Raw genomic sequence first — 12,398 nt, 5'->3', positions numbered from 1 at the left:
GTAACAGCGCTCTCTGTAGGGCCAACCCAATCCATACACCAGATTCACTCACAGGTGCCTGAGCTTGGTATATCCCATCACACTCCAAGGTCATAAACAGTAGAAAAATTCGGCAACACTGAAATCCTTGAAATGTAGATTATTGGTACATCAGAGTGACAATGAAGCGATAGCATTGACACGTTTCGACAGAACCCTTAAAGGCTTAAGTCTATTGTTTTATCCAGGGGTGGACAGACCATTTGGGCACTGCCCAAGGGCCCGGGGACAAAGGGTGCCCCATGAGAGGCTCAGTCTGCCCCTGGAGGTGCCCACAGCTTATCATCAGTATAGAGGCAGTTCATGCTCCGTGGAGGCAGTGAGATATATCATCCCTGTCGGCAGTTAATGCGGCTATATGAGAGGACTTGGGTGCTGGCTGGGATTAGAGAGCGATCATGATGCCATGGGGATGATGGCAGTAACAGGCACTCCGGCCACCTCTCCCCCCTGGGGAATTCAGTGGAGCGGGAGGCCACAGTATACACAGAATCACACCTTGTAATGCATTTGAAATATCAAATAAATAAAATATGATGCGCTAGAGTGTGCTAACCGTGCCCTAATCACGGCACATAGAGATACAGCCCATATACAACAGAGTGTAAAGATATCTAACCCCAATATGTGCTATATCTCACAAGGTAAACAAACATAATGTGCATAAATAAACTGTGCAACGGGCATATGAAATAATAATGGTAATATCAATAAATAAATATGCTCCAAAATAAATGAGTGCAAAACAGGTGCTAAAAGGTGCAATACACATATAAAGTAATAGTGATAAAGGTAATTATTGTTACTTCATAAATAATTCATATATGCAAACAAATGCTGAAAAGTGTCATGTGTCAGCCAAAAAGTGCAAAGTGTCACACAATACATATACTTAATCATCCATCATGAACTAGACATATATTGAACACAAAAGTCCTTAATGAAAGTGATGACAACTGTGCTTCAGTGATGATGTATTCAAACGTGCTGCAATTCCATGTGCCACAGATCATGCAATGGTGAAACAAAAGGTGACCCCCAAGGTAAAGCGCTCACCTTAGGGGATGTGACTAAGTGGCTAGACAGAGTCAGGAAACGCTTTTGAGCCACCCAGGGCTCAGTGTGGATCACAGGAAAACAGGCTCCAGCATACGCTCCAAATTTTGAGGGTGCGTCAGTGCACCACTCTGAAGAGGCATATAACCTGGATATAACAATGAGGCAATGGATGTAACAGTGAGGTTATGGAGACCGTCCTAGCATAGATAGCTGCTGCTGCCTAACACTCCATCCTGGCCCCTCCCCTATGCGTCTTCGACACAGGGCATTTTCTGGCACTTTTTGTTTCCATGTGAAAATGAGTTAGAACCCCAAACATTATATATATTTTTTTTAAAGTAGAGGCTCTTGAGAATACATTGGTGGGTTTTGCAATTTTTTTTAGGTCACACGGTATTTTCGCAGTGGTTTTTCAAATGGAGTTTAAGGCAAAAAACACACTTTTAAAAGTGTTACTGCAAAAAAACACAATACATATTCCAATTTTTGTGTACACTATAAAAGATGATGTCATGCTGAGGAAATAGATACCAAACATGTCACGCTTTAAAAACTGCGCATGGCAGCAAAACGGCGTCATAAAACTTAAATTTTACTATCCATAGGCAACCCTTTAAAAAGCCTTTACAGGTTACCTCTTTAGATTTACAGAGGAGGTCTGGTGCTAGAATTACTGCCTATGATTTGACGTTCGCAGTGATATCTCACATGTGTGGGACAACCGCAGTTTGCGTGCATGCAGGACTAACACACGTGTTCACCTTTGCGCGCTGTTTAGTTATTTTATTTTTTTATTGCTGTCACAAGGAATGTAAACATCCCTTCTGACAGTAATAGTCAGTGACAGGTACTCTTTGTGGAGAGATCTGGAGTTTATAAGATTCCAAATCTCTCCTTTGCACTTAAAAGCATTCAAAACACAGAGATCTGCGTTTTTGAATACTTTCAATTGTAAAAAAATGTGGCCGTTAAGATGCCGGTAAACCAGTAGTGATGTCATGTCATCGCTTCCGGCTTACCATAACGGTGACCCGATCAAAGATGTTACCGACTTTCTTTGGGTCTGTGACTAGCCAGCAGATGTGCTGGCTAGTAGTACAGGTCTCCTGGTGGGACGGAAGAGGAGGACGGAAGAGCCCCGAGAGAGCAGCTGAAGGCAGCTGGAGGGGGGGCATCCCCTCTCACTGCTCGTTATTACAGGAGAGCCGACGGTTGGCTTTCTTGGGATAACAACCGATGCGGCTAAAAAGCTGCTTGGCTGTTATCCCAAGGAGCTGGAGGGGACCCCCCCCTGCTCCCACTGCCTTCCACGGCTCTCCCAAGCTCTTCCATCCCACCGGGAGGCCCGAGCGACCAGTCGATACGTCCGCTGGCTGGCTGGAGACCCGAATGAAGCTGGAATCAGCTTTGATTGGGTCTCAGATCTAGAACCCCGGAAGCAATGTCATGGCATTAGACATGTGCAATTAGTTTAGTTCCAAATTCATTAATTTAACGAATTTCGACAACCTTGTTAATTTGGAAATATCCGAATTAACGAAAACCCATTTAACTAATTTTTCCGAATATTTAAAAATTCGAAAATTCAGAAATTCGTAAATTTAAAAATGTGGAAGTTTGGAAATTAGAAATTCGAAAATCCAAAAACCCAAAAATTTGAAAATCTGAAATAATGACTAACTAATAATAACTTAACTAGTACTAACTATTACATTATAGGTGTTGGAATTTCCTTTCAAATTTGTCTGTTAGTGAACGGAACAAATACGAATTGATCCAAAGTTACGAATTATCCGAAATAAAGAATGCTGAATCTAAACAATGGAACGTAACTAATTAATAATAATAAATAATAATAGTAAAGACATTTTTTTAATTATTATTATTATTATTTTTACTAATAATTAGTTCTGTTCATTCGTTTAGATGCAGCATTCGTTATTTCGGATAATTTGTAACTTCAGATAAATTTGTTACTTTCACTAACAGCCAAATTAGAAAGGAAACTCCAATATCTATAATTTAATAGTTAGTTATTATTAGTTAGCTATTCTTTTGAATTTTCTTATTTTCAAATTTATGAATTTTCAAAATTACGAATTGCGATCATATCGAATGACCAGAAAAACAAAAAACAAAACAAAAAACAAATTAAATGAAAATGAAAACGAACACATTTTTTCGGCAGTGAACATGTCTACATGACATCACTTCCAGTTTACAGAAGAAAAATAACAGCATTCAGAACAGCCAAACTTGGCATTTTGTATACTTTTTACTGCAAAGGACCCCCCCGATCCCTCCATAAAGCGTACCTGTCACTGCCTATTACTGTCACAAGGGATGTTTACATTCCTTCTGACAGCAATAAAAGTGATCAGAATTATTTTTTTACGAAGGGACAGTGTAAAAAATAATTAAATAAATAAATAAAAAAAACAAAAAAAATTAAGGCGCCCCATCCCTCTGTGCCCATACGTAAGTCGCGACCGCAAATGTAAACATAGTTTAAACCACTCATGTGAGGTATCATCACGATCATTAGAGCAAGAGCAATAATTCTAGCAGTAAACCTCCTCTGTAACCTTAAGCTGGTAACAAGTAGATATTTTTAAAGTGTCGCCTAAGGAGGTTTTTAAGTATTGTAGTTTGTCATCATTCCATGAGTGTGTGCAATTTTAAAGGATGACACGTTAGGTATCTATTTACTCGGCATAACATCATCTTTCATATTATGCAAAACCATTGGGCTAACTTTAGGCCTCATGCCCATAGACATTTTTACAGCCGCTTTTTTAACCGTTTTTTGCAGCTTAAAAACGTCTCTGTTAGCCTATGGCCTCATGCCCACCATGGCGTTTTTGAGCTGTAAATGGCATAGCCGTTTTTAAACTGCAAAAAAATCCAGGACCAGTGCATTCTGAGGCTCCAGTGCTAGAGCTGTAAAAACCATTTCCATTTTTATTTAGACGCCAGCAAAAGGTGTTAAACGTGATGTAACGAGGCTTAACGCTGTGTTAAGCCTCGTCTGGCGTTTCTGTCTCTATTCAAAATCAATGGTTCCCTATGGGAGCTTATTGATTTGAATAGAGGTCACACCAGAAGTCAGATCAAGAGGATCCGACTTGCGGTGTAACTTGTGTGCTGAGAATCTTGAGGGGAAACCCCGTGAAATTTTTTTTAAAAATTTGCGTGAGTTTCCCCTCTAAGACGATACTAGACCTTTCTGTCTCGTATGGATCTTAAGGGGAACCCCACACCAAAAAAAAATGACTTGGGGGTCCCCCCAAGATCCATACCAGACCTTTATCCGAGCACGCAGCTCGGCGGGTCAGGAAAGGGGGGCGAGCGAGTGCCCCCTCTCCTGGACCATACCAAGCCACATGATCTTAACATGGGGTTGGTTCTTTGGGGCCCCCACCCCAAAGCACCTTGTCCCCATGTTGATGAGGACAAGGGCCTCTTCCCGACAACCCTGGCTGTTGGATGTCGGAGTCTGCGGGCGGGGGGGCTTATCGGAATCTGGAAGCCCCTTTAATAAGGGGGCCCCCAGATCCCGGCCACCCACCTTATGTGTCAAAAAAAAGGGGGAAAAAAAGTGTCAATACAAAAAACACACTACACAAGTTTTTAAAGTAATTTTTAGGCAGCTCTTCTGACTTCAGGGGTCTCTTCTGACTTCTCCGCTCTCTCCGGTCTCTTCTCCCGCTGTCCGGTGTCTTCTGCCAGGCTCCTCTGCTATCTTCTGCTCTTTTGCTAGCGGTTGCCCAGTCTCTTCTGTTGTCTTCTTCCCTCTTCTCTTCTTCTTACGATGTTGACTCAACAATCTCTCCCGCTGTAATGCCGTGTGTGCGGTGCGCAACGACTTATGTAGGCATAGGGCGGGGTCACCGGGTGATGTAATCCAGTGACCCCACCCCTTATGACGTCACTGTCCCATCATACCCCATCACACCTGCTAGTGTGTTCCTTGGCCTTCATGATGCTGTTTGTTCACTAAGGTTCTCTAAAAAAAACTCTGAGGGCTTCACAGCTGAATTTATACTGAGATTAAATTACACACAAGTGGACTCTATTTACTAAATAGGTGACTTCTGAAGGCAATTGGTTCCACTAGATTTTAGTTAGGGGTATCAGAGTAAAGGGGTCTGAATACAAATGCACGCCACACTTTTCACATATTTATTTGTAAAAAAAAATTGAAAACCATTTATCATTTCCCTTCCACTTCACAATTATTTGCCACTTTGTGTTGGCCTATTGCATAAAATCCCAATAAAATACATTTATGTTTTTGGTTGTAACATGACAAAATGTGCAAAATTTCAAGGGGTGTGAATACTTTTTCAAGTCACTGTATGTAATTCACTGACCCTTTCTTTTCTGAATGGACACAGTAGGTGATCTGTGTAGATCGCTCCTGTGTCCATTAATAACTACAGTATAGTAAACTGTGTTTACTATGCTTTCATTTATGAATGGGGAGGAGCTTCTTTCTCCTGTTCATTCATCTTTAATACAGCTAAGGTTGCAGAGAAAGAAATTGAAGAAATCGTCCTTAATTTCTTTCTCTGTCTCAAGGGTGAGAGGTGAGATGTCAGGGGTCTGTTTAGACCCCTTATATGTCACCCATGCACCCCCCCCCAACAATAAAAATTAAAAAAATGTTTTAAAAATGTAAAAAATCATACAAGTTGTAAAAAATAATAAAAAAATAGTTTAAAAAATTGTAAACAATCATTAAAAAAAAATGTATAAATAAATGTAAAAAAAAGGGCACATTCACACGGGTTCTTTTGTATGAGCGGTTTGTTTGTGCAGCTGGAGCCACCTGTTACTCTATGAGGATGCAACAGCCATATGAACACAGCCGCACCTGTTAATTTGATAGGTGTGCAGGTGAGTGGCCCTGAATGCACACTGTCTGTTCGGGGCTGTACACCTACATCCACACGCCTGTCATATTAGGACCTGCGGCTGTTAGTACAGCTGCTGCATCCTCATAGAGTAACATAGGTTGCCTGTACTTGTGCACTGCCGAAAAATTCATTTGTTTTCATTTTGGTTTCATTCATTTTTTTTTCGTTTTTCAGATCGAAATTCGTAAATTTAAAAATTCATAAATTTGAAAATTCGTAAATTCGAAAATTCGTAAATTCGAAAATTCGTAAATTCGAAAATCCAAAATCCGGAAATTCTAAAATTCAGAAATTGGAAAATCCGAATTAATAACTAACTACGAATAACTAACTATTAAAGTATAGTTATTGCTATTATAGCAGTGGCCCTGAATGGCCAAACTAAAACCACACTGTCAATAATACGTGATGACACTCGGTCTCACCATACACACAGATTGTGGTCCCAAGAGCTGGAAAATCGAAGTGCCGGCAGACAGAGTGCTTGTCACTGGGTTTAGTTAACTTTGTAATTTGTTACACCCCAAATCAGCTGCCACAAGATAGTTTAATAGACTATTAGCCAATCACAATAACAATTATGACTTAATAAATGTCTGTAATACAAATTGCCACGAAAGACAGGAATATAAAGAGAGGAGTCAGTGTGGGAGGCTGGTTGGCCCACAGTGTGCTTAGCATCATGCAGGCACTATGAGAAGGGGACTGAATCTTGTTCTGGCATTTCCATGGAAACCTCGGATTTCTCTTCCCTTGAAAAAAAACGGGATTGCTGGCAAAACATTGGCACAAGAATCCATCCAGAAAAAAAAGAATTTCAGCAGATATAGAGGTTTAGTAAGAAATGTGTAAGATGAAGACCGGGGTAACAATCGGAACCGATCATCAGTCTGGTTGTGTTCCTAGAGTTATTTTGTATGTGAAATGTTTATTTTTAACAGAGAATGCCTTTAACCCCTTTATTACAAAATCCCTCTCCATCCTGTCCTTGTATATTGTGTATTAGTTCATCTGTGGAGGATCATTCTCCTCTTGGATTGGATTTGTAGTTTCTAAATCTCCTTCTCCTCATCATCCAGAGCAAAGTCCTGACTCCATTCACCGATGTGACAAAGCCTCTTCTCTGGGGTTATTCTAAGTAAATCTCCAGTCCCAGCCGGAGCTTTCTCAGCTTTTCTAGTTCTCTTTTTGCTTCCAATGAAAAATTGTTGTACTTGATCCTAGAAGAGAGAATACAACTAGTCATCAGATCTCAGCAGAACACTCTCACCTCATAGCGATTAGGGATGGGCTGTCTGTTTGAGTTCAACATGAGTTCGACTCGAACATCAGCTGTTCGATTGTTCGATGGGCCGTTTGCGCCAAATTCGAGCAGCGCGTCATGGCCCATAATGCACTGCGTCATCGCAGTGCATTGCTGGCTGATGATTGGCCAAGCATGGCCAAGCATGCACTATGACCCGCATGCTTTGGCCAATCACAGCGCCGTCAGCGAAGAGAGCCATAATTGGCCAAAAGCAGGGTGCCTTTGGCCAATTATGGCTCAGGGGGTTAAGTCCATGCCCCACACTATATACGGCCTCCTGCAGAGAGAGTGTGTCATTTCATTTACTTTGAGTAGGCAGTTTAGTCAGTTAGCTAGACCTCACTGCAGACCGTTCCTGCTGTACTGTTTCTAATATACTTCAGGCAGGCAGTTGATTCAGTTAGCTAATATAGGGGGATAACTTATGCGCAAAACCACAATGTGAAATGCGAATGGAAAGAAGCTGCCAGCATAAAAAAGTGATCTCACACAACTCCAATGTAATATAAATAAATAGATATATGCGGCGCTAACTAACCTGTGTACTATTATATAGCGAAAGTGCATAAATATAGCAGATAAATAAGTGCAGGTAAAAGTGCATAAATATAGCAGATAAATAAGTGCAGGTAAAAGTGCATAAATATAGCAGCAAAAAACAAGTGCAAATCAATGACAATTGGTATCTTCAAAATTGCAATAATAATCATGCAATATAAATTAAAGTGCAAATCAATGGCAATATCTTCAAATATACAATAATAACTAATCCTACTGCACAGAAAAATAAAAAAGGTGCAATATAAAGTGCATATGTGATACAATATGACAGTAAATGTCAAAGGGGAAAGGGAAGAAACTGTGCATAGGTGAAATGTGTAAACAATAAATTATAAAAGTTGCAAATTCCTATATGCAACACAGACACAATAAAATCAAATTAGAAAAATGGAATCACGCTAAGAAGGGGACTGGTGACCATAGTTGACCATCAATCCTCCTTGTAAGTGAATAAGTGAAAAATTATATGTATAGAACATGTAAATTGTAATGAACTACCAATATGAATGGATAAATAATAAATAGATAATCCATCAGAAATTCATTATTCATGTACAACAGTGGAAAAAATATAATATAAGTCCGTATATAGACAATAAGATGAATATGGTAAGCGGCCAGTCTCTCTATATGTGGTGGTGGACCAAGCACTTTGTCCTTATTCAGCAGGACCCTAATTGATTTCTAATAATCACCTGGGTGATTCATCTTATTGTCTATATACGGACTTATATTATATTTTTTCCACTGTTGTACATGAATAATGCATTTCTGATGGATTATCTATTTATTATTTATCCATTCACATTGGTAGTTCATTATAATTTACATGTTCTACACATATCATTTTTCACTTATTCACTTACAAGGAGGATTGATGGTCATCTATGGCCACCAGTCCCCTTCTTAGCTCGATTCCATTTTTCTAAAGTAAATGTCAAAGGAATATAAATAACATGATGAAAAGCAGAGATCCACTAAATATTAAAGTTGAAATCCCAGCAACAAAAAACAAACCTAATTGCAGCAGTCCGTAAGTGAATTAAAGTGCCAGTGCAGCAAACGATCGATGTGAAAAAGTCTATTCCATTCAATCACCATCCGGAGTGTGCCACCTGTTTCCCCCAGCCTCTCACCTCTGGCAGCAGCCCCTATGGGCCAAGTGGAGCTCGGATCAGCAATCAGTGCGAATTCCTCAAAACGATCAACCTTCACTGGTCACCTCCAGGAGATACCCGGTATCCAGCACCCAACTTCGATCTCTGATCTCCAGACTCAGTAATAATGGTGAGGGTATTTATTAAAAGAAAAAGGGTGGCTCCATTGTGTAGTATTTAAAACATTTATTTTATCCAGCACACATAGCAACTTACTTAAAATCGCAGAACTCTGTAATCAGAACGAATACCTCTGGTCTCGGCCGTGACCAGGAAGTAACGACACCTGACTCCTCCCTGACACGTTGCGTCACCACTCACATGACTTTCTCAAAGGGTCAATAAGCCAGTTTAAATAGTCTCTTCCACTGTCATGACCGCAGCAAATTCAAGAAATGAAGCAATTCAGTAAAAATATCATATAGAACAGGATAAAATAATTACTGGGCATTATAAATGAGTATACATATTTAAAAATCAAATGCATAGTAATTCATATAACATACACCAAACGCCATCCAGTGGTTGAAAGAAAAAGCGCGTATATCGAAAATCCTCCAAAAACTCACTGGGGACATCTAGTGGAAATGTGAAAACTCACATTTCTAACGAAAATTCTAAAAATACACAGGACACAATTCAAGTCTCAATAATGACATCTAGTGGGGAAGTAGTAACTAACATTTCATAAATAAATCCCTGCAAGCCACAGAACGTCAAACAATGACCAGTAAGGCAATAAATGTTCTAATTGGTGACAGCTGGTAAAGTCCAGCAATTCAATACCCCACAGCCAAAAAACTCTCCAGTGCCATCTAATGGTAAAATAACAGATTTCACCCACAAGCCAATCTAAACAGTAATAAAGAAAGTAGAAAATACTCATAAATATTAATATTAGATAAAAAACAATTTAGATCAAATTCGACATTATGTCCTAATGGCGCCAAAGTACGTAATTTGTATATCCATGGGGACTAAGCTTGACTAATTTTAATTACTTTATTATTACCTCTCCAATGGGGTTTATATTTTTCTATTCCACGGACTTGTAAAGATGAGGGGTCTCTATTATGATATTTAGCATAATGTCTTGACAGACTATGCTTCTCAAAACCTTTTTTGATGTGTTGGACATGTTCCCTCAACCTCTTCCATAATTCCCTCTTCGTTCTGCCAATATATTGGATATGGCAGGGACATTCCAAAAGGTACACAACGCCTTCACTACGGCATGATATAAAATCTTCTATTGCATAATTCTTTAACGTCACCGCTGACGTGAAGCTAGATTTCTTTTTCTTGCTTTCTTTTGTGTGTTGACACGTGTAACAATTACACTACAAGTGTAGTATCCTTTACCTTGAAAAAAGTTTTCTTAGCCTGGGGATCAAGGACATTTTTGCCAAGCAATCCCTCAGGGTAGGGGCCCTCCTATAGGTAAATTTTGGTCTTTCCAGAAGAATCGTACCTAAGTGTAGATCCACTCTAATAATATCCCAGTGGTTTTTAAAAACTCTCTCAATTTGTTTATATTGGATATTAAAATCAAAAACAATAAATACCTTCTCTTGATTGGCTGTTTTTTTAATATTGTCTTGTATCAATTTTTCTCTATCTAATGAGACCTCCTATATTTTTCCTTCAATTAATTCAGGATGATATCCGTTTTGAATGAACCTCTCTCCAATCATTTCTGCTTGTTCCAAAAACACTTCCTTGGTGGTACAGTTCTGTCTTAATCTTATTAATTGTCCCTTTGGTATATTATCCAACCATAGGGTATGATGACAGCTATCAAGGGGCAAGTAACTGTTTCTATCAACTGTTTTGAAATAGGTTTCTGTAATCAATTTACTACCTTCTCTTTCTACTAATAAGTCTAAAAAGCTAATTATTTCATCACTTATCTCCCACGTGAGCTTTATATTTTTGTTGTTGGTATTTAAATTAAAGCAAAAATCCATGAGACTCTCTCTATTACCACTCCAAACTACAATAATGTCATCTACATATCTTTTGAATACTGTGAGTTGATGTGGTACATTATTATATAGTGACTCCTCTTCCCATTCCGACATGGTTAAGTTGGCAACACTGGGCGCATACTTTGCGCCCATCGCAATTCCACATATTTGTTTGAAGTAGCTGCCATTAAACCAAAAGTAGTTGGAATCTAACCTGTATCTCAAACAATCCAGAAGGAACCTTCTCTGTTTACATTTTAGATCACTCAAATTTCTCAGGGCCCATTTAGTTGCTTGGATGGCCTCCTTGTGATTGATAATTGTATAGAGGGATGCAACGTCAGCCGTTGCTAAATATACAGGTCCATCCATCAGAGTAATATCATTTAACAGCTGAATGAGATGTTTCGTATCTCTCAGATACGACCTAGTTTTCTTCACCACAGGTTGTAGAAACCAATCGATATATTCCCCAATTCGTGGACCTACAGAGTTAATCCCATTAACGATAGACCTACCTGGGGGTTTAACATTATCCTTATGGATCTTGGGTAATGTGTAGATGACAGGTACCCTGCATACATTCGGCTGTAGATATTTAGGTTCTCTTTTGTTTAACAACCCCTTTTCTGATCCCTTCTGGATCACCTTGGCTAGCTCCTTTTAATATCTCACCAGCACCACCACCACAACCACCAAAGTCCCAATTTTTCTGCCCCTGTTCAACAGGTGCATGTAATTACAATTTTTGATGCAATACTTTGCAGCAGGGCCCGTTCAAGCGCTCACCAAGAGTAACTGTGAGGACTTACAGTGTTGAGGCACCAGTACCACCACCATCACCAAAGGCCCAATTTTTCTGCCCCTGTTCAACAGGGGCATGTAATTACAATTCTTGATCTAATATTTCACAGCAGGGCCCTGTGAGGGCTTACAGTGTTGTGACCACAACAACACCTAAGGCCCCAATTTCTGCAGAGTATATAGGGCAGGCCCCTACTTTCAAACATCCAACTTACAAACAACTCCTACTTGCAAACGGAAGGAAACAACAGGAAGTGAGATGAAATCTACCCCTAGGAAGGGAAATTCTCTCCTGTAAGAGTTTATGTGGGAAAAAGGTGTCTCCTCCACTGATTTATCACCAATCCTTGTTTCCCTTAAAAACCCCAAATTTTCAAAATCCAATTGTCATTGGGACAGAAAGTGAGGTGAAATCTTCTGAAGAGGTGCACAGACAGCAAAACACTTGTTACAGGGGTGATAACCCTTCCCTAAGTTTTCCAAAAAGCTTAAAAATAGATTTCTTGGCTGGAGCTACCACTTCAAAATTACAAACAGATTCTACTTAACAACAAACCTACAGTCCCTGTCTTGTTTGCACCGCCTG

At 39.6% G+C, this 12,398-nt stretch overlaps 1 protein-coding gene across 2 annotated transcripts in view; it reads right to left on the bottom strand.

Annotated features, from left to right (window-relative positions):
* Positions 1 to 5,225: 5,225 nt before the first annotated feature.
* The window catches only part of LOC141117264 (NACHT, LRR and PYD domains-containing protein 3-like), a 157,959-nt gene continuing 150,786 nt past the window's right edge, over positions 5,226 to 12,398 (bottom strand). For both annotated transcript variants that reach the window (XM_073610028.1, XM_073610027.1), the window contains exon 12: positions 5,226 to 7,237. In XM_073610028.1, the coding sequence (XP_073466129.1) occupies positions 7,147 to 7,237 (91 nt within the window). In that variant the 3' untranslated portion in view covers positions 5,226 to 7,146. The remainder of the gene's footprint in view (positions 7,238 to 12,398) is intronic.

The sequence above is a fragment of the Aquarana catesbeiana genome, linkage group LG13, assembly GCF_042186555.1.
Source record: "Aquarana catesbeiana isolate 2022-GZ linkage group LG13, ASM4218655v1, whole genome shotgun sequence".
Lineage (NCBI taxonomy): Eukaryota > Metazoa > Chordata > Amphibia > Anura > Ranidae > Aquarana > Aquarana catesbeiana.
The sequence above is the reverse complement of the archived record's forward strand: the minus strand, read 5'-3'. Positions and strand labels throughout refer to the sequence as shown.